This window comes from Conger conger, chromosome 6 (assembly GCF_963514075.1).
Source record: "Conger conger chromosome 6, fConCon1.1, whole genome shotgun sequence".
NCBI classification, from domain to species: Eukaryota; Metazoa; Chordata; class Actinopteri; order Anguilliformes; family Congridae; genus Conger; species Conger conger.
The window spans coordinates 25,423,103-25,446,858 of record NC_083765.1 but is presented as its reverse complement, the minus strand read 5'-3'; the positions used below and the strand labels follow the sequence as shown (position 1 = coordinate 25,446,858).

General features: G+C 43.2%; 1 protein-coding gene across 1 annotated transcript in view; it reads left to right on the top strand.

Moving 5' to 3' along the window:
- Positions 1-14,746, top strand: part of tusc3 (tumor suppressor candidate 3) — a 69,104-nt gene extending 54,358 nt beyond the window's left edge. The window contains exons 7-10 of the mRNA XM_061245669.1: positions 6,350-6,413; positions 10,194-10,268; positions 14,170-14,260; positions 14,607-14,746. Coding sequence (XP_061101653.1) covers positions 6,350-6,413; positions 10,194-10,268; positions 14,170-14,260; positions 14,607-14,622 — 246 coding nt within the window. The 3' untranslated portion in view covers positions 14,623-14,746. The remainder of the gene's footprint in view (positions 1-6,349; positions 6,414-10,193; positions 10,269-14,169; positions 14,261-14,606) is intronic.
- The last annotated feature ends 9,010 nt before the right edge of the window (positions 14,747-23,756 follow it).

The window sequence follows — 23,756 nt, the reverse complement described above, 5'->3', positions numbered from 1 at the left end:
ATAATTGAATACAGTGAAACAGTGGCAACACATTCTGACCAAATCTCAGTACCCACATTCCAGCAAAGAAATGTCTGCCATTGCAGGTGGTGATAATGATGGTGATGGTTAAACATGTAACTGCAGATTAAATATCGTTTTCAAAAAGAAAACCAACTGAAAAATATTGAAAAATGCAAGCCAGGAAAGACTGCGTTGGCAGCACTAACACTGGGGAATCTGGAATGGTGGCTGTTCTCTGAGCTTATCAAAACGCATCAAACCTCAATGCTGTGTGACAAATATATCAATTTCAGTATAGCCCGGGGTCTTGGATTGTGAAATATGATATTAACTGTGATATTTATATTCCTGTCAACACATTACCATTTCCCTGCTTTATTTAACTTTATTGCATTTATTTTTCACTCCCAAGAAAAATATAGCACCCTGCTGAAGTTTGTGAAAACAGCCCCCACCCCCCTGCCCAAAATGTGCTATAAAAAAGTACTGCTTTGTGTCTATGATGGGGAATATAATAGGAATGAGTTTACAGGTTTAATTTTTACTTATTTTCTTAGTATGCTCATGCTGCCAGTCTGTACACATTCGAAAAAGGCAATCATGTAGATTTTACATCATTGATGACCTTTAATTTAGCCTAGCCAGCATGCTACTGCTCATGAAATGTGAACTAACTGTGACAGAAAGTAACAGTTGTTTACTGTAGAAGCACAGGTTTGCAACAGGACTAACATTTTATTATTAGCTCTTTCTGCACCTCCGACTACACTCAAATTTGTCATATTTTGTCAATGAATTTATTTTCTACTTTTGGGCTTTACAGAGAAACCTGCTAAATACTCACTTCAGATGTTCTCAGGGGTGGGTGTCTCTTCACAGTAAGCTGTGCTCTCTCCATTTGTGACTGACATGAAGTTCAAACAAACGTCAAGTAATTTAAGCTCAGACAAACATCAGTCATTTTCTAAATCTATCAAATCCTCTAAATTCCCAGCAAGCTGAGTGTGTTCTTGTAATGTATTCTCAGATTGGTTTTTTTTTGCACATTTATCCTACAGGCAGCCATTTTGACTGTTCTTCTGCACTGGCTTCACTGGAATAATTTTTTCTGAATTGTACTTAAGGATTTGGGCGAGTTGTCTGACCGCTCGCTCTTCTCTGGAGAGCACGTGATCGGGGGTTTCCGTTGTGTTCATTAAACCCCGGGAAGGCCCTCTACACTGTAATGCCTGCTGCACTCTTCCATTCATCAGGCTTTCACGGCAAATCCTTTTGACCTTTTAAGATGGAACCTTGTTAAAAAATGAACACATGGCATTGAATAAAAACAATGAAGAGAATCGTTTGCAAAGGGCACAGTGCAGGCCCATTAGATGGAGAATGGGCCCAGAATAGGCCCGTTATGAGGGGGGAAGGGAAATAAAGTCACGCTTTCCTAAATGTTACATCGTCCATCACCTCATTCCAGCTTTTTAGGATTTGTTTTCATTTTTTTCTAGCATTAGTTTTTATTTCACACAGACCAAGTTTGAATGGACTGGGACTAGAACACAAGCAGGCGCTATAGCATTGGCAATCAGCATTCAGCATTTACCCTCAGCATTTTAATGTGCCTGCAAAACCACATTTTTACTGCACGTGCAAAACAACGCATTTTAATGTGCCTGCAAAAGCCCATTTTTACTGCACGTGCAAAACAACGCATTTTAATGTTCCTGCAAAACCGCATTTTTACTGCACGTGCAAAACAACGCATTTTAATGTTCCTGCAAAACCGCATTTTTACTGCACGTGCAAAACAACACATTTTAATGTTCCTGCAAAACCGCGTTTTTACTGCACGTGCAAAACAACGCATTTTAATGTTCGTGCAAAACCTCATTTTTACTGCACGTGCAAAACAACGCATTTTAATGTGCCGGCAAGACCACATTTTTAATGCACTGGAAAACAATGCTGTCACACTCGGTCTGCTGGAGAAGCAGATTGTCTCGGCCCCCCTTACTGTTGGAGAGGACACGTGTTAAATAATCAGTCCAGGTGCTAAAAGTGTGCTCGTTTCCACAGTACGGGGCCGAGACCAGGAGATCACTCCAAGAGTTTTTATTTCATTTTGTTTATCCCTCAGTTCAGTGCACAAAAGGGAGGAGCCGGTCGGCTGAAAAGGGGCTGGCTCCGAACGGCGAGGTGAAAAGCTGTCACTCGGTTTTACTTTCTTTAGCCTTTTTATTTTAGTTTATCATGGTAGTTTATTATTTTTGCCCGGAACCCATGAGGGGGAAGGGTGAAATATTTTTATTATTTATTTTGTGTTGGTGTTGGCGCTCGCACTCTCTCTCTCCCCATGTGGCGAACAACGGGAAAGTGTGGAAGTGCCACATGTCCCTCCCAGGGGAGTCCCACGGTGCGTGACGAACGCGTCTTAATGTGCCTGCAAAACTGCATTTTTAATGCACCTGAAAAACAACGCATCGTTAATGTGCCTGCAAAACAGCGCATTAAAAATCCAGTGTGTGCTCCCCTTTTAAGATGGATTGAATGACACTGAACAGAACTGTTATAAAACCCTCAAAATCGGTCCATTCCAAACGCCTTTATGGCTCCTTTAGGACAGCTGTCATTATGCACACTTTTAAAGAGCGTTTCAAAATCCATTTTTCCAGGTCGTCAATTAACACAAGATATTCCCTGCGTGTTTATGAAGATGGTAAATGGAGATCTGGTTCAAGCCCAAGTTAATAAAATAAATAAATAATAGGGAAGTAAAGATGTAAAATTTCATAATGCACCTCTCACAAGCCTAAAATATTAACACAGCACCAAAAAGCACACAAAATGTACTTGAGTAATCCAAAAAGATTTCAGCCTAAAGAAGCAGTCATGCTGCCAAAAGGCCTTAATATGTATTTGCCAAGACAAGACAACTTGCCGAGATCTAGAATGAAAATAGAAACTGAAGTGTCTATCATTGCAGCATCATTTCCCCACGCTCATGTACAAACTTATGATTGACACCAGAAAAGTGTGCAGGTTTTGAGCTACAGTTTCAGTGGAGGGCAAAGATTGTTCAGTGCTTCACACAAATAAAATAATCTCAATCCAGTCTGGGTATCCCTGAAGCCATGCCATGCCATACCATTAATAATTATTATTCTAATCCAGATAGCTACCACGAACAAGTCCATGGCATGTTTATACTACATTGATTGTATGACTGTAAGTGAGAGAACGTCTGGATTCACAGCAGCCTGTCATTGTGACAGTGATGGACTGAGTGGTGAGCACAGTTGTCAGATAAAGTCACGTACGGCACTACTACTATGCTGGAAACAGCGGCTCATCGTGACACCGGGCAAAAGCAGTGCTGTTTCTCCAGCTCTGTAAGCTCTCACAGTCTCATGAAACCCTTCTTTTCCCCAGGAATACTTACACACACATGCCTGCAGCCATTTTTATGCTGACTGCACAAACAGCGTTGTACTGTGCATTTCCATTGTTTCTTGATTTAAAGCAACGCTAGAACCTGCCACCAAAGTACCTCTGCAGACTCAATCACCGAGTAAATACAGGGGGAGGCAGAGGAACAAACAGTCCTGCAGTGTATTTATACCTGGTAGTTTATGGAAACGCTGCACTTTTGCTCGCCTCCCCCAGGCTCTGTCTCAGATGGATGATCAGGCTGGGGGAACAACCGGGGCAGTGCTCGTTGGTTCCTCGCCGTCTCGATCCGGGGAGTTTCCTCTGCTGCGTGCGCAGAGCGCCGTTTCTCTTCTCCCCGCGAGGGTGCCTGTTCACGGGGCCGCCGTCAGGGCGGGGCAACCGGGGTACCATGCCCCGGGCCCTGGAGGAGGAGGGGGGCCCAATGGTCTGTGCACTGGTGGTAAATATTATTGTCCCTGACTGGGGATGATGTAATAATGTCCTTTTGTCCCAGGCCAGGGAGTTTCTCCCTGCAGTCCTGCATGTTAAAGTGTGCGTTTGGAAACACGCTGTACAAAAAGACTGAACCTATACTGTAAATGAGAGAATAGGATTTTGAGCGGTGAGAAGATGTGGCTTATTCAAGAAGACATGATGATGAGAAGAGACTATTTCACTGCATCTAGGTTTCATTTACATATATAATTTGAGAGTAACCCGCACACTGCACCAAGCCCGGCCCTGAAACCCCAACGGTCTCTGGTTCTGCTGCATGACCTGCCAAGCTGTTCCAGCGTCCACAGTCATCCATGTAATACACAAAAATAAAACTCCCCCATATCCGTCTCTGCTCTCCTAACAGAACGTGCCGTTTACTTTGTTCACTCCTGTTGTTCATTTGTTTCGTGGTGATTTATATTACGCCAGACCTGCTTCGTTTCAGCAGAGTGGAATGGGACAGAGAGAGTGAGGCAGTTCTGGCCACTTGCGTCTCCCCCTCTACCCCCAGCCCCTTTTTTCACAAAGTGGACTTGGCTCAGCCGTAGCTAAAGCAGACAGATTGTGTGCAGTGTGCCCTGTTGTTCAGGTTCAAAAAGCAGTCACTCCCTTCATTTTCTGCCTCTGCATTCATCTCTTCTGCCCTTTTTCTAAAGGCAGCTCTTCCATTTTTCCACTCGGAAGACCCAGAATGCACCGGTACACTGACCCACTGACCCCTGAAAACTGCTATATTAGTTCTGCCCAGCAATGCCCCGAGGGCCAGAAAGTCACCGGTTGTCAGCAGCGAGAGAAACGTCTCTTCTCCAATTGGCGCTAGCTCTCCCGTAGCACTATCACTGCGTGGGCTATATGGTGTAAACTACTTACAGTGTGAAGTAAAGTAGCCATTTAGCAGAAGCTTTTAGTCAGAGCAGCGCACAAAGCTTACAGTCTACACTTATAGAGCTGGATATTTCAGTTCAGGACGCAGTTCATGTTAAATACCTCACAGTTACCAGTTCACCGTTGTACGATTCTGTGCTATACTGCATTTCTTGTCTGGCAGGCAGGTGAATTAGAGGAGTGCACCAGCTTCAACTAGTGATCCTGGAGGGGTGTGTGGGCGGCACACTGGTACCGAATGTGGAATAATTAGAAGCTGCCAAATTGGGGAGAAAGGGATTAAAATACATTTTTAGGTATCAATTTAATAACATTTAATTAGGTATATTCATCGGTATCTAACTATCCATTTGAAATGAAGATGATCTCAAATACTTAAGACGGAAAATAGGAATAGTTCAGAGATCATCGCAGCCAGCAGCCCTGTCTCTAACAGTCCCACTGCAGCAGGGTTTTTTCCCCCACTTTCTTCCTGCCTGCCTGGCGGAAAACTGTCCCCCCCCACACACACACAGCCCACTGCATTACAAATAAGAGAGTCCGCAGACTGTCATGAGCATACCTGCCTACTCAACCAGGCTTAGTCTCCCACACAAGCAGCAGAAGCCCACGCCCTGCATAGTGATTCATGCCGTTTACATTTAAGCTTTGCTCTCTTTTCAAAAGCCTCTGGGCGGCCATTTTGCGAGGGCATTGTTTTATTTCTGGCTTGTCACACAATGTTATTCAGGTCAACTGACATTGTTTACTTTTTTAAATTTTAAATTTAAATTTGTTTGAGTCTCGCACTTCTCCCACACACTTTTCCAGGTTTGTGTGTGGCGTTATTTTGGGAACGGGCTGCTGTATTTTGGGGAACGTCACACAGCCTGAGGCACTGCCTCCCAAATTGGTCATTGTGGGCTCTTCCGCCGGAAGGACAGAAAATCTCAAACTTTTTTCAGAAAAGAAACGTGGTGTTATGCCAGTGTTCCAGTTGAAGTTTGCAGTTTCTTGTTAGCCTGCGGACTTCAAACTTCTACCCATTTACGCAGCTGGAAGTCCTGCACGGCTCTCGAAGCAAAGTCCCACGACTGGCGTCCGTTTCATTACTGGGACTCTGGGAGGTGGCTTGTTCTCATGAGAAGCCCAACGTTAACTTTAAAGTACAGACGAGATGAGATGGAGAATGAGACTATGGGGACTAATGATACAACTGTACAACAATGGTGATCTGAACATTGAGGTCCGCGTGGGAGCGACTGCCATTTTGTGGCGGCAATTATTCATATTAGGAGTCTTTTTCCAGGGGTGAAGGTGTGTATGTTGAATAAGGGGATTGTTCTGTGTTCCCAGTCTCTACTCTTGTAGCGGCTGGTTTTGGCTGATAGTCTGTAGCATCACCCTTGCTTAAGGGAGGAGGGGCTGTCAGTGTAACTGTGCTGAGGAAGACGTGTGCAGGGAAGGTCCACAGAGGCATAGATGAATACTTAATTTTTACACTAATTTTCTCTTTCTTTCCTCCTCTCCTTTTGTTCCCCCTCTTCTCTCCGCTCTCCCGCAGAGCTACATCCACGGGAGCAGCCAGGCCCAGTTTGTGGCAGAGTCTCACATCATCCTCCTACTGAGTATCCTTTCCGTTTCCCGCAGTTACCAGAGGCTCTGCCCACGCTGCCCGCCTCCGTCCAAGAATCCCGCCACTGAAACTGACTTTCTGTGGACGTGACTGCACTGTTCACTGAGACACCCATCACTGAGCGTAGAGATGGTGCCAAGCCAGAGATGGACCAAAATGTGTTTCTATGGCTAGTTCTAGGTCTGTCTTGACTCCATAGTCCATTCAGTCTGTCTTGACTCCTCTTTTATAACCCTGGAGAGCCTGTGCATATTCTCAGGTTTTTTTCCACAATGACTTAACTGGCTGAAATAGAAAGCTTTGCGGGGCTGTTCCTGGAGATCAACTGTCCTGTAAGTTTTCACTCCAACCCCAATAAAGCACGCCTCATTCAACAGTGCCAAATTAGGCTTGAAATGAAAACCTACTAGATCTCCAGCAACAGGGTTGGTCAGCCCTACACCACAGTGACATTTCTGAGCACATCCTGTGTGAACTGCATCCCAGCACACTGAGGTAGGTAACCCACTAAGAAAATGGAGTTGAGAAAAGGGCCAGACCTACTGCTCACACCGGTCCTGAGAGAATCACCGACATCTTTATCTGGTGGTCAGCCGACAGTGGTGGCTCAGAATCGGCCTTGTAGCTCGCACTTATTGAGAGAGTGCCCCAAACATGTCATCAAAGCTGGGGACCAGGGATCCACATTCCCCCTGAAGCATGCAAACTCCAGTGGCTACCAGAGGCATTGCTGTTTATTAAGCCTCTGGCGCCAATAAGCAATTTTCCCATTGAAGTCCATTCAAAACTATCAACTGGCCGAACTGTACTATTTTGGACAGTATTTGTAAAGGGACAGTTCAGCCAGAAATGACCTGAGTACAGTCTGCTTAGTTGTGCTGGTATACGTCTGCTTGCATGGACACATTTTGCGAGTTCCTGCAGTAGAAGAAATAGTTCTTGATTAAAATGTGCATTTTCAGCTCTGCACATGTTTACGAGTAACTGTGGCATTGTGTTTCGAAAGAGACAACAGCTGGTTGCTGTTGGGTTTTTCAAATGTACTTTTTTGGAGCATAGATTACCAGAAAACGAGCAGTCCATAGAGGCCCATTATATCTTGGTGTACTGCATTTTAAAAAGTTGTCAAATCAGAAAATTTTGTCACATGTCGGTGAAACTATCTGTCTGGATAGCTGGATAAGTGGGAATATACTGTAATTTCATTTTTGGGCAAACTGCAGCTTTAAATTCTAAACTTTCTTCACTCCAACAAATTACTCTCCAGTGACCGATTTTTTTCCCCAAGCCACACAGAAGAAGATGCAATCTTTTTCATTCCTATTCATTCCTTCACATTTAGGTAGCCAGTACGCTTGCACATCTGGTGCCCCCCGCTGTGCGTTTCCGGCAGTTAACGTGGGCACCAATGTGAAAGGAGCTAAATCTGAACCTGGAACAGAAACTCTCGATTTCACTGGCCGTCAAGACCATCCACATATGTCTGCCAGTAACACTGCCTCCTCATCCAGCATAAACATTGACAAGGCTTCTGAGTGAAAACAAATGTCCGTCTCTTGAAAATGCAGCCAAAGGAAGAAGGAGGTGTAAACTAATTGAAAGCTAATCGCTTGGCTGTCCGTTGCTTCCATTCCTCTGGGGAAGCGGGTTGAGGTTAACTGGAGAACTGTGTTTGCTTTCATAATCCGTGCAGGGAAGAGGGCGGAGGGGGCGGCCATGGGGGGTTCATTTATATCCTTTCCTATTAGCCACCGCAGCTCAGTGCATGTTATCCATTCCACACAGCTGGATATTCCAACTGAGGCCAATGAAGGCTGCTTCCCACAAGGGACTCAAGCCAGCAACCCATCCACAACCACTCTGCAACCACTCTGTAGCCACTCTGCAACTGCTCCACAACCACTCTACAGCTACTCCACGACCACTCCACAACCACTCTAGAAACACTGTACAACCACTCTGCAACCACTCTGCAACCACTCCACAGCCACTCTAGAAACACTGTACAACCACTCCACAACCACTCTAGAAACACTGTACAACCACTCTGCAACCACTCTAGAAACACTGTACAACCACTCCACAACCACTCTAGAAACACTGTACAACCACTCTGCAACCACTCTGCAACTACTCCACAACCGCTCTCCAGCCACTGCACAACACTGTGGCAACCTTTGCTGCCATGTCAATTTCACAGCCATGCACTCATCTTACAGTTCTAGTGCACTGAATCCCTCATGCTTATTTAACTGAAAATAAGAAGAAATAATATTTAATTATTGTATAAAGCAGTGGGGTTGTTCCAGAAGGCACAATAATAAATCACTGGCCATGCGTGCATGCACATGTGTGTACATAATCATATTGTGCTGCACCGCATGACCTACGTATATTTCAAGCCTCTTGTAGACATTCCAGATTAATTACCATGGTTTGCCCTCTTCTGACAGTTAGCTAGCAAGAGAACACCACGGAGCTGCAAAATAAAAATCCTTGCAGCTAGCAAGAAAATGGAATGAATTTTAACTTGTAAACCTTTTATGACAAAGAAAAAGAACCTTGCGGGTCTTTTTCATTGTTTTTGTAATGTGTTAATAACATTCTGGTGAATTACTTTGAACTTTATTGGTAATGGCTGGGTTTACAGAGGAGTATTTCAAATCCATGGATGTCTTTTCTTGTCTTAAGTCACCTTGAACAAAAAATGAGGATGTCAATGTGCAATGTTTTGGTGACACGTCATTTCAACTTTATTGGTGATGGCAGGGTTTATGCCGGAGCCTTACGGAAGTCTCTTCTTGGTTTGAGTCACTCTGCTGAGTAAAAAGGAATCTGTCAATGTGCAGGAAAAGTATTGCATACAAGACGACATATTTACTATACAGAAAGTCTTCCACCTCCGCTAATGCATAAATTTGGCTAACATATACACTCACCGAGACCATTTTTTACTTTATTACACCTACTTATTAATGCGATTATCTGATCAGCCAATTGTGGGGCAGCAATGTAATGCATACAATCATGTAGATACGGGTCAGGAGCTTCAGTTAATGTTCATATAAGAAAATTTGATCTCCTGGGATTTTCATGCATAATGGTCTCTAGAGTTTGCAAAAAATCAGAGAATGGTCAGACTGTTCAAAGCTGACAGGAAAGTGACAGTAATGCAAATAACCACACACTACAACAGTGGTATGCGGAAGAGCATCTCTGAACACACAATGTATCATAACTCTAAGTGGATAGGCTACAGCAGTCGAAGTCTAAAAAACAAGTAATAAACACCTAATAAAGTGCTCACTGAGGCCATCATGTTTGGCCATCATGTCATTTATTTCTGACAGACATCACGTTTCAAGCATTATCTCTCGCAATTGATCCCCTGAAGCTGAAGACACAAGCCACATCCACACACACGTGTATGTTCTGTGCTGACGTGCTACAATCATCCGACTGCCCCAAAGCAGAAGATGAAAGTGTTTATATAAAGGCCAGGCCCCTCATTGGTCAATTTCTGGGAGTTCCAAAACATTACATGCCCGCTTTGTAAGTCCTGCTTTTTTATTATTCACCAATCCAGCTTCTAATAATTCGGTTCGGGAGATAGAGGGAGTATTTTTGGCATTAAATGTTTATTAAACAATCGGCACTTATGTAAATGAAGAGCTCCACAGCTCGCTGAAATATAAAAATCTATTTTTGAAGATTCCCTTTATGCCTTGCTCTGGCTACATGGAGCCCAGTGTTTCCTTGACAACGACTACAGACGCTGCCATCACCATGGGGATGGTCTTGCTGAATGAAGCTGCAACCTCCAAAGGCGATGTGGGAAAGAGAAGAAGTAAGCTTTATTTTAACTAAAGTTGCATTCTGTTTGTGTTTTACACTTTTGCTACCCCTATAGCACAGGCACAGGCTGATGGAATCGGGTTAAACCTATCAGTTTCCAACAAGAAAACCACTCATAGAATACAACCTCAAAGTCTGCAAAAACATATTTTCAAAGATTTTAATTTGTACATGGACCAAACTAATGCATTTTGGTTTGTTTCTTTGTTTGTTTGTTTGTTTGTTTGGTCTGTGAACAGATTAAAATCTCTTTCAAAATATGTTTCTAAAACCTGTCTGCATTTTTGGTGAGTGCAGCATTTATTTGTTGGAAACACTGTATAAGTCTTTGCCTTGTGCACCCCAGTGATATAATACAAAGTAATTTCACATTTCTAACTTTTTTCTGTTTTTTCCTCAGTTTTTTCCTCCCATAAGTCATGTGGCTTTTCGCTTTTCTTAACCCTTTAAGGTGTGAGATCACAAATATGTCATTACAAAGTTCTCCTGCAGATGTAGTGGAATATAGTTCTAAAACACAGGGGATTTTGAAAAGGTATTCCCAAAAAATGACTCCTCAAAGAGTCACAGGATCCCATTCAGAGGATGGATGCAAACGTTTTTCCTATTCAATATTCATATGAACTACAATGAGCAAACTACAGTTAACATTTAAACAACAAATTATTTCTAACCACTCAAATCAACCTCAGAGACAAACTTTATTATTGTCAAGCTCTAATAGTAGCAAGACTAAAAGTGGTAATTATCTGGGTCTGAATGCCCTTAAATTGCACTGAATGGACATTAATTGTCAACATTCTCCAGAACACGAAAATGCACTTAGATTAAAAAACGGTCTATTAAATTGTAAGTTGTATATAATTTGATTGCATTTTTATAGATTTCCATTTAGAATTGGCTGCCTGCAAAATCAGTGGAGACAGTACACTTCTTAACCCCTTAAGTCTCACTGAGGGTTTTTTTTTTTCATTCATTTTTTCAACCTGCAATTTTCAATCATTATGGTAACAGGATATACATATTTGAAAGCGTTAAAACTCACAGTTCTATCGGTATAACCTATTTTAACATGCCATTGCTTTAGTGATAACAGTTCCTTATTTTGGGTGGTAAAACAAGTGTGAAGGGAACCTCACCTTCTCTGCATTTTGGAAATCCACATACCATATTGTACTCGGTAGTAATTCAGTGTAACTCCGGGCATGTTATTGAAGTGATGACTAAAAAGCATTTTAGGTAATGAATTTATGGAAAAACGGTTATTGAGATTTTCTGCAAAAAAAACTTCTACATTTTGCAATAAAAAATCTATTTTGCGATGTCTACATCTAAATAGAGGACTTCCGTTGGAGGGGTTCCAAGAAATCGCTCGTCTGAGTGAATATTTCCGAGGAAGGCGGTGAAAATTCCGTTGACAACACAATATTTTCAGACTCAATTTTATATTAGTGAACATTTAAATGCAAAATATTTTATTATTATTCAATATGCTTATAAATAAGGAGCCAGCCTGCTTTAGAATAATAAATAGCATGTGAAATTATGGAATGTGACCTGTTGCTATCTGAGGATAGCTGCAAGGAGAGCAAGTTTGAAACAGAGAGGTAGGGGAGGGTGACAGGCGGGGGGAAGTTCAAACACTTTTTTTCGGATAAAAAGTGTTGTATTGTTTAGTTGCAGCATTATAGTTGCGGCATTTTACACCAGCCAAAAGCAAAATCTTTTCATTGAGAAAAAAACTTTCACTGTGTTTGAGCTTCTTTAACTTTGTTTTAGTAATAATTCAGAAAAGACCAGGATTATGCCTGTAGTCAAAATGGTAAATATTTAATTTTTGGTATGTAATTCTTAAACTTATGTCAAGAAAATGACGGTACTTAAGGGATTAAACATCAGCTTTTTGTAACAGCTAGTATTTTTTTCTGACCATAAAAATAACTCATCTTGGTTAAAACAACTGTTAGCAGATGAGACGAAAAGGCATATGCTCACTGTTAATGCAAAGGTCACAATGGATTGCTGGCAGGTTTTAAAAAATGTTTTTATTCTAACAATAGGCACACATTGAATACACTCATACACACGTATATATGAACTTGTCACAATGTTCTGAGGCGTATGTCACGTTTCGGGGGGGTGGTTGGGTTTACATTTGCCGGGCACTTTGTCAAATGAACGACGAGAAGGAGGGTTCTCCTTCCACACTGTTTTTAATTGGCAATTATAGCGCTTTAACCGTGTGACATGTACTACAGCCCTGGCCTAGCGCCGGTACCCTGAACACGGACAGCGTGCGTGTAATTCAGCTCCGTCTGCCCCACAGGTTCGCAATTCTTTTCCCAATTTAGGCCCCGGGGTGAGCCCCAGGGCTGCTGTCGGCACTGCTAATTAACGTGACATCGGGAGTCGTTTACAGAGAAGGCCAGAGCGAAGTATCTCTGGGCTGACACCGAACGTCAGGTCGCTACGACGGCTAAAGCCTGCCGACGCCCAATTTACTAGAAGGGAAACCAACCAATAAACAACATTTATGGGAAAGAATTAAGGCGGTTTTCCCTTTATTGTTTGCCAGTGTATTGGCAAGTGCCGCCGCCATATGCTCTTGCCAAATTTCTCTGAGAAAAAACATGAATGTTGGCCCGGCTTGGAGTGCATCAGGATTTAGCTGTTGCTTTAGCATCCCCACCTCAAAGAGAACGGGTCTCAAAGCTAACTACTGCGGCCGTCCTGTCTCGCTGTTACACTTGTGGAGGGAAGCGTTTCCTCCAGCCGTAATTACTGCGCTGGCTGCTGGAGGAAGGGGCTGCGAGATGAGACGCTGAGCCCTGGGAAAAACAGGAAATGAACTCGCCAGCGCTTTAGAGAGGGAGCGCTGGGAGTGGCGGCCACTCTTCCACTGCAGGGCGGTTTGGCATCTCGACACGGGGAATAAACTGTACAGCGCACGCCCAAGTGGCTTCAGTGTCCTATTAAAAAGAACGCTATTTGTTTTCTTTACATTTAAATCAAACAGACGTGCTTTAAAACTCACGTTAGTCTCTTTACAAGAATTTTTTTTTTGTTGTTGTTTTTGTTATTGTCTTCTGGACCCCCCTATTCCCATGCAGTTCGATTGCAGCGGTGTTGCATACAGTATTGCATGTGAGAGACTCGATTCGGCAATTAAGAAATTAGGTTGAAGTCCTAATCGGACTCGGCCTTCTCAGGAGAGGTTAAATGCCTGATTAAGGTGAGATCAGCGCTTTCTTTCTCCACCAGCTGCCTCCAATACTTTCAATTAGCCTTATTGGTGTGTTACCTCATTCTGACATCGGCCTGGTAATGTACTGTACACGTGCTGGCAATGTTGTTTCGACAATGAGCGTCATTGGTAAATGCTACAATGGAATAATTGTTAGTCAATAACACATATGCACTCTGCAAGCAAGCTACCTCCCTGTATAATTTACTTTAATTGTATTTTTTTTTTGTTCTTGTGCTATGCAAACTTTACTTACAACTTAAACACTTATAACACATAATTGCCCATAGGTTATAATGAGCAAGTCAATTGAGCTAAAATACAGTGGAAGCACTTTAGCAAGTAATTATATTCCATGTAAATAATGGCTTGGTAATCGCAGATTTTAAATACAGTTTTTAATGGTTGGTTTCTCAGTTACAGTTACACAGTCATTAGTTTGGCATCATTTACTAACAGTTGGAAATTCTGAGTTCTGCGACAATTCAATATTTACAGAATCTAATTCCAATCAAAGCTCACGGGATTTTTGTTTTGTAATCCTTTGGCTGCTAGGACATCTTGTGTACATTCACTGTTATGAAAATCTGTGTTTTTTTCCAGAATGCTGCACACACACAAACTAAATGTAATTCTCCTTATTTTTCAGTTCTCTGCCTGGTTGGGCTCGGTTTAGTGGTATTCTTCTTTAGCTTCCTGCTCTCCATCTTCAGATCTAAGTACCACGGTTACCCATACAGGTAAGAATACTTTACACAGTCCCAGGTCAAAGAGTCAAGTGTACAGGTGAGAACACCTTCCACAGCACCAGTACCACGGTTACCCATACAGGTGAGAATACCTTACACAGCCCCAGATCAAAGAGTCAAGTGTACAGGTGAGAATACTTTACACAGCCCCAGTATCAAAATGTCCTGTGTACAGGTGAGGACACACTGTATATTTTTTTAGATGTGAGTTCAGTATCACAATGTCCCACAATGTTTAGGTGAGAAGACTTTAAAACATGATCTGATCCAAGTGTCACAGTCAAGACGATGTCACTCATGTCAAGTGTATTTTGATGCCTCCTTTGTCTCGTTTCAGCTTTCTCATCAAGTGAGAGCAAGTCGCTTCCCACCTGGCAAGGAAGACATTTGGTTCCCATGCCAACTTAGTTTGCATGCACCTTTCACAAGATGTTATATCTTCCAATAACAATAAAAAATTATTCCACAAAACAAAAAGTCTTTGTGACACACTTAATTTGATTACAGGCTGTATCAGTTCAATAGAACTGTATAATGAAAAGGCTCCCAAGTCTCATTCTCAACAAATTGATATGTCATGTTTTTTTGTACTTTTTTTTTTTTTAACTTGTGATTGAGAGAGTCCTTTATATAGAGCTTGTTAACTCCAGTGTCCATAAAACAGCCGACTGCTCTAGAACTAAAATGACCCAGGAATTGACCCTCAGGGCTCTCAAATACCTCAGCACCTGAAGGCACTCGCAGGGAGAGCACAACAGGGATATGTCTGGGATATGACCCTATGACCGGGTTTAGGAAGGGCTCTTTATGCACTGTTGCATACACTCCCTTCCTTGTATTTCAGTTTCACATGGCAGTGATGTCACTGTCTCAACACACACAAAGCCAAAAAACAGATAAGCACCGCTCAGTGTGAAAAGCTGGCCGCACAACCCAGCAGGTTCAGCCTGCCGGTGTGCTTAGACCCGTTCAGCCATTTTGTCTCTATGACAGCCCTAACAGATGTTAAGTTTCTCCTCCATGCCTCATCAATCCCACCCAGCCGCCATTAAACAGCCTCTCAGAGGGTATGAGCTCTCCTCTAAACCGCCACCCTACAAATAATCTAAATTACCGCAAAGCCCTATGAAGAGACATAACCCAGCAGAAAAATACATGAAAACAATGACCAGATCTCACTCTGGGCTGATCTCAGGGAGGTAGCGTTTACTGGGAGGGGGCTGTTACTGGTTGCGCTGGCAACCGCCCTTGGATACGGCTTGTCTCTGTGACATCATCGGCGGCGGGCTGACAGACAGCTGCGGTGGCTGGGGGGTGATCCTTAGGACGTCGGGGATGGAGGACTATGTGACGAGGGCTGCTGCCAAATTTGAAGGTGACGGACCGCGAACGCCCTGTCAGAGAGGGGGGAATGGTATCCAGCTCTGGAAGGTTCCGGCTGCCCTCCGTGACAGGGACAAAGCAGCTGACGCACTTAGGGGAGGTGACTCACACGGACCTTATTACATTAGAAGAGGTCGTACAAATATTAGTTTTGTATTACTTTGCCAAATAGAGCATTTGGCCAGAAAATGTGCATTTCAAAAGCTAGAACAATTGGACCACTGGGACCCAGGTCATCTCATGATTCCTCCTTTAATAAAAGCCATTGTGAAATGGCGCAGCCACGGTCAGAAGGAGTCCGGACACTCCGGGCACTCAGGCCACTCGGAATGGGTTTGATGTGGACAGATTTACAAAAAAAAAGTTAACTTACATTGGCTGTTCGGCTGGGGTGGTATGGGCAGCATGGAGAGGCCCTTGCAGGAGGGTTTGAGGCCTGGCCTCACACTGAGGGGACCGGGCGGGGGTATTAGAGGCCTGGGGCCTCACACTGAGGGGACCGGGCGGGGGTATTAGAGGCCTGGGGCCTCACACTGAGGGGACCGGGCGGGGGTATTAGAGGCCTGGGGCCTCACACTGAGGGGACCGGGCGGGGGTATTAGAGGCCTGGCCTCACACTGAGGGGACCGGGCGGGGGTATTAGAGGCCTGGCCTCACACTGAGGGGACCGGGCGGGGGTATTAGAGGCCTGGCCTCACACTGAGGGGACCGGGCGGGGGTATTAGAGGCCTGGAGCTCGTTTTGGAAATGCAGCTGACAGCCGTATCCACCCCACTGTCTCTACAGCCCCGTCTCCCCAGTCACGCTGTCAAGTCGCTTGCAATCAAATTTTTTTTAATCACTTACTCCCCTCATTTAACTGCATCATTTGTCTTACTTTAATTACATGGGCTTGGGTTTCGCGTTCCACAAGGCACACGGTTTGAAAGCGACTCGGAAACTTTCCGGGAGACTAATTATACAAAAAAGTAGCGGAATATTGCACTACTTAAACTCAATCCACAGGCCCAGAGCCTGTTTTTCCGACTCTACATTAGTCAGGAGTGACGCACAAATCCCTATTATTAGCTTTAGGTCAAATGAAATATGACATTGGCAGTTACAAACTTCCTGCTATCAAGAGATTCTACTGTACATGCTGGCTTTTAGAAAACATTATGTTTTCCACCTTCAAACATGCCATCTTAAATATCACACATATATACTGTATATGTAGCTCTCTGGACTGTTCTGGTCAAATATGTTGTGCACTTTGGTCTTGGTGTTGAACACATAAAATATAAATTAAAGGCTTTCTTTACCTTATTCATAAAGGACATGGTATTTAGCATCAAGCATTAAACGCTATATGAGCCGAAATTAACCAGGAGGTTATGAAAACAAAGAGCATTCACCCTCTCTTCTCCTGGGTATAGCAGACAACCGCTGCAGGTAAGCAGACAATACAGTTATCAATTAAACACCAACACACAGCAAGTCATGTATCCGTAGAGGTATCAACTGAAAGGAAACAGAATAACTACACCAAACCAGGAGCTGTTTGAAGGCTGCAGTTGTTTTGTGTTAGATTCAATAATTCCCCCCAGTGGTGAAATGAAGGTATTGCGTGTGAACTTGAGGGCGATACTCTTTCATGTCAGCCAACAAGTGAACATCAGGTGCTGTTATTGTTGAACTAAGCTCTTTTAATGCACGATCCTAATGATTCAGTGGGCTTCAAAAGAACACAGGTTAATAGAGAAGCAAATTACAGCCAAGGTTGAGAAAAGCGTACAAGCTTTAATTTCCATCATTAAATAACAATAAAACAAGGGACAACTATTTATAGTCCCTCTTTGAAATAAGTCTCACAAGGCAGAAAATGCACGTACAGCAGAAGCCACAAGATAAAAAGCATAAAAAACATATTTCCTTGCCTCCCTTGCCACCCAACAAAAGCCACCATCACGACCAACACCACCCACGGTTTGTCATTAAAATAAATTGCCCTGAGAAGCCACAGAAGAGCATATTGAGGATACAAGCTTTAAAGGAAATCACACTTTCAGCACCCAATTATTTGTCACATAGCTGTTTCTGTTGTGTGGCTCCACTAAAATACACCAAATCTGCAGATTTAGTAAACCTTCCCCCAATCGGTATTACATTCAAAAAACAATACATTCGGAAAACGTGAAGCTACCAAGTACAGTCTGCTTGATGTATAATCACTGTACAGGTTTAGCATTAATCGTGGAGACGGCGGTGAATGTGACTATCCTGCGCTCTAATCTGAAACATGTTCATAGCCTAGTTAAAATAAGCAGGCTGCCATAATACTTTTAATCCTTGTTGACTGTGAAATCCCTGACAAAAAGTCTGTCAAAAAGCTAGTTATGAAGGCATATATTCTTTGACTTTTCATTCCACTGAGTTCCTGAGTAAAACTATCAAATATATATCTTTTAAATGTTTAGACCTACCCGTATGTGCTACTGACTGTCAGTTTCTGGTTCCAATTAGCTGGAGAGACGGGCTCATTCACTAGAGTGATGTTTGAGTGATGTTTGACTGTATTTTATATTGGTAGTTCCAATCCTGCATCAATGAACTGAAATCATCATGCCACAGAATAGATATTCATGAGCTGCAATATAGTTTCAGATTTTTTAGTTGTTCCAGCCAGTGTGGAGATGTTAAAATCCAATTACACAAGCGCAGCTTCTGTTTCTAAACCCTGTGAATATTCACATCTACAAACACACAGAGGTCCCTTTAACTGAACCGCATAACAATTGCCGATTCCAATTTGTGCCAGTCACCAGGGACACAATATGTTGAGGTCCCTCCTGATTTTATCCTGGGATAATGAACTGAGGATAAGACATTGACCTTCACATGATCATTTCACATAGAAACCTTTGCAGCGCCACCATAGATGGAGCTCATTGGTAACCAGAAACCAAATAACTGTGATGACACTTTCTAGCTGCACTTCTGGGGTCACTGAAGAGAACATGAATCAATCACCATTGGCTTTGTTCTGCTTGTGGTTACCAATGTTCTCTGTGAGTGGTCGAGAGTACTTCTCTCTGGTTCAGAAAGTGATGGTGCCAACAACCTATCTCTGGTTCATTATCTCTGGTTAGGATTTGGTCACTGCAATGATGAGGAGGCTGGAACGTGTCCTCCATCAATGGCAGAGACGGTGTAAATACAAAGGGTCACGAAAACCACGGCAAGCGAGCCAAATCCCGCCCTTTTAACTTTTCTTACTTCCCTGAAAAACAACTCCCAGATTTGTCTTGGCTAGGACAAAGACTGCATTGTTTCTTTCCAGTGTCATGGAACCCTCTCACAGCTTTTCAGTATTCGTATTTTTGTGATTATTTCAAATTATTTTTGTGTTATAACACGCCACTTAGACCGCTTAATCAAAGCCAACTCACCATGACTCATTCACAAGTCACATTTTAAATATTTCATATTTATTTTCCTAAGTATGACTGACAGGAGCTATAATCAAATACAAAGCTACAGTTTGTCTAATTCACTCCAAGGCAGGAATTACATTAAAAACAGACAATGTTAGAATTGCATCAGCCCTCCAGAGAAAAGCCTTCCCTGCCATGAGAAAAATAAATAAATAAATAAATACAATTTAAAAATAAAAACAACAATCAGCAACACCGCTGTGATTAAACTTCTCTAAATTAATTCAATTAATTTCCTTTAGCAACTGCTGTCCCCCCCCCCACCATCACACTTTGATATAATCATCAGAGAGAAGGACTCCTGATTAGCCAAGATGGGTCCTACTCAGTTACTTCATCCAGGGCCCCCTAGAAGAAGCCATTTTATGTACTGGTAAACAACTTGATATTGAAAAGATTTTGATGGGCTTTTGTAATGCGTTTGCTGAATGGGTGAAGGACCGGGGTGTTCCTCCCTCAGGGGCCCAGAAAGAGAGTCTTTGTAGAAGCCGCTCAATCGAGATGACGAGACTGTTCACTTTACTCGAGTCTGAGGTCCAATCTCCTCGGTCCTCGTTCTCTTCCTGTTTTATGAGGCCCTTTAATGTGCTGCGCTTCATATTCCGGGTCTTTCTACACCGAGAGAAGCACGTACCCTCGCTCTTACTGTGTTTCACCCGCCCCTCCCTCCGCGGGAATACGCCTGCCGCACTCCCGGGCAGCTCTGTGAACTTAATCAAACAGGGCTGCTAAGATGGCCCCCTTATTGGCTTGCTGATCACCAGAAGGCTGATACTGACAGCCCAAAGAGGCTTATTCTGGCCTTAAGGATCCCAGCAATGGGGAATTTGGCTGTTTTAATAGCTCTCTGACGACCAATCCAATACAATGGTACATCGGGTAGCCATAGCAACACACGTAGACGTGAATGATGAATTGCAGGGCTGTTCTATTTGTTATTTCGCCCCCCCTCACGAGTTAACTTGCTTTTTCAATTTATTTCAATTGAGAAAGGAGATTGAGATCTCATTTAGACAGAAAGTTAATACTCGCTCACTGTAAAGCTATTGATTTTTTTAAGGCTTTCCCAATGGCTACATGTTTTTTTTGTTTTTTTTTTGCTGTTAGATCAAATTAGCTCTCTAAGTGTCCGACACACAAATCTAGCGGGCTTGCAACATGGCAGCAGCATGTTTTAATGGGCGGAACATTCTGGGTCTCTCTCTATCACAGCACAGAACGTGTGGGCTGTATTTATAGACAGCCCATAAAATTTTGAAACGGTGATAATAGAAACCGCCTCCGGATGGCATTTTGACAAATAAGTGTTATTAAAGAAATGGTTTTATCAATGTGTTTATCACTTGCAGTCCACTATCCAGTGCCTAACCTTGAAGCCAGAGACAGGGGGCTCTCCGTAAACCACATTTTGTCGTTATAGTTCAGGCCACAGGGCTTGCTTCTCCGAGCAGCAGTGAGGGCTTTTTTGGGGGAAGTCAAAAAATGCACTGCTGTTAAGGTTTGACACTGCTGTTTGATAGCGGTTTGATAGTTTGACCATTGAAAGGTATTGTGCTTGCAGGCTCACAGGCCGACAGTTAAGGCCTGTGGTTTGAGTGGCAGCTCTCTCGGCCGTGTGAAACCTCGGGGACACCAGTCTGCAGCGCCCCGGGAACGCCTCTGCCACTCATTCCGTTCCGTCGGTGTGTAAAATCTCTCTCCTGTTCAAGGAAGGGTCACTCCGCTGGAAGCCCATTGTATTTCCGCGTTGTTGGGAATGCTGACAGCTCCGATAGGCCTGGCGGCCGGAACGGTGGAAACGTGGGATGCATCACTGTGACGAAACTCGACAAGACATCAATCAACTCGCTAAAATCACAAGATCTGTTTTAAAAGAGCACTTGCACACAGTGCTGCAGAGATGCAAAGTGCTACCATACCGCAAGTTTGCATGAAAACAAAAAACATGTGGCATTAATAATGTGTTTAGACCAAAGCCTGCCAGAGCAAAGATTCACTCACCACAAGTACAGGGTGGGCCCTATAGCCAAGACACTATATGTTAGCCTGGGCCGTGTCATTAACTCACAGAGAGATCCTCTGTGTTGCCATGCAGTGATGTCACACAGTAGGCCTAATCAAGTTACCAGATCTACCTATCCACATGACCACGGTAGCTCTCCTGTAGTACTGCGTGGGTCTCCAGTAGTACAGCCTCATGGGTGAGGGTATCGGGAGAGGATTAAAAAAGAGGAAGAGTGTGCACCATGGCACTCAAACTTGTGATTTCCAATCAGCAGCCAGTTTAGGCCTTGGAAACGAAGTGTGTCTTTAGCCAATCAATGACTTAAATGAAGCACTTAACTGGAGCAACTCATCAAAAATCAGCAGACACAGTGGCCCTCTGGGACTTCAGTTTGAGGTGCCGGTTCTAAATGACATTTAGAGGTAAAAACAAACTTTGTGAACAGGGAGGGAGGGAGCACAGATCAGACACAGACCCTTTCAAAGCAGGGGAGAGAGTCTGAGAAACGTCTAGCGATCTGATTAAGGATAATTTCACACCGTGCCACAGACGATCCTGCCCCACCGCCAAATCACGCTGGGTTTTCCTTAAGCCGTTTGAATCTGTCTCATTTCAGCATCTGGGACCACACGCTGCTGCTTGTTGTGGTAAAACATCGCATTTCAACACCACTAGCAATTTCCCCTGGGGAGATGTTACAGTAAACACACCGCTGCACGGGAAAGAGGCAATACGTTCTGCCTGTGCGGAGAGACGGAGACGGAGCCACAGTCTCTGATCGTACTGGGCATGCGCTCCCCTTCTCCCCCTCTCTTTCATCACCTCCAGTGGCACACATAACCTGACACTGGTGTCTGTGTGCACCCATATCTCCTGCTCCCTTGCTCGATTTCTCCATCTTTAATACGGTTCATCTGAAATTCTCTCTCTTCAAGCGTCTCCCTCCATTTCTTTACTTTCACAAACCTCCCCGTCTCGCTGTTTCCCCTTTACTGAACGCACGGGCATGCACTTAGACTGCATCCGGGTGACTGCAACCAACCCCCATGTTCAAAGCAATTGTACTATAAACCCTAATGGAGGAAGTTTGTTGTCTTTATATACCACTGTCATGACTCCCTCCCTGATTTCAGCAGACAAAACAAGTCAAGTTTGCCCATAGAGGAAAAGTGTTGCCATTGGAAGGTGAATGACACTGGTTTTAGCAGGACCATGACAGTAGAGGCATATGGCTGAGTGTGTTCATCCAAACACTTTTCCTGTACTTCCATACCCCAAATTACATGCCTCTACTTACATCCCATGGGAAAAAAATACCATGCTGAGTACACCTGAAGTATGCCATTTTCTATGTAAGAATACTTTAAGTATAATTAAAGCTTATATCAAGTATGCTTAGCATGACATTTCATCACATGGGCTTTTATGCATTCAGCTGAAGAAAAGCCCATCAGTGTCTTTCTATAGTAACTGTAACACTCATAATAATCACCATTATTATTTGTGTTCATATTATTATTACTATATGTAATAATCTGTGTTTTTCAGAAAGTCAGCATACAAAATAATTAAATAATTGAAACATTAATTAAAAGCTCTTGCCTTGTGGAATTTATAATGGCTAATAGACAGTACAATAAAAAAGGATTTAACAGAAATACATCATTACTCCTCGACCCCCATACAGTACATTCAAACAAGCATGTAATTTGTGTGCATTAGCAGTGTAATCTGAACACAGCACAGTATACAGTATTGCAGTTGTAATAACAGTGCGGATGGTAGAATATAAATCTCCCCATTGTTACGGAGGACAGAAACTATGGGAAGCGTTCACTTTAGAGCTTTTAAACAAAGTGAGAATTAACTGGCCTGACGTCTAGGAAGTTCAAGGCACTTTTTACCCATAAGCACCTGCATGAGTTCCTTTCATCTTAACAGTGTTACTGTTCTACGCCGTGAATGCAGGGCGTGCACGCTAATATCCCATGAATCAAAGCAATGGAACATATGCCCTTTTTCTCCCGCTACAGAATCGTTTACCCTGTACATCAACATCAACATTATTTTTCCCTTTTTTCCTCCAAATTTACGCAGTTCTAAAGTCTGGCTGAGCACTTTGCTCTTATTTATAATGCACTCAAACCTTTTTAATTGGCCACACACCAATTCTGAAATTGCAAACGCGGTGCTGAAAAAAAAAATGTCTCGACTTCTCAGGAGAATTAGTTTCAAACTCCTCCAGTGCTGCCCAGTTGGGGAAAGATCCTGAAACTGATGATGTAGCACAGAAATACAAATGCGTGATTTAATGGCCATAAGCATAATCCTGGCAGACGTTAACTGGCAATGTGTTTCTATGAAGGAGTAAATCTCTACAGTACATCTACAGCCATATTGGCTGCTGAACTCAATGATCATTATTCATTCAATCTGTTGGGGACTCCTACCACCCACGCTATATTAAACGCAGCTAGCCCAGGATTGGCTAGCTCTATTCCTGCGGGTCCAGTGTGTATGCAGGGGTCTGCTTCCACCAGTCCTGGTTTGATTAATGAATCAGCTGTATTCATAGAGGGTATTAGAATTGGCATAAAACAATGTTAAAATATTTAAGGCATAAAAA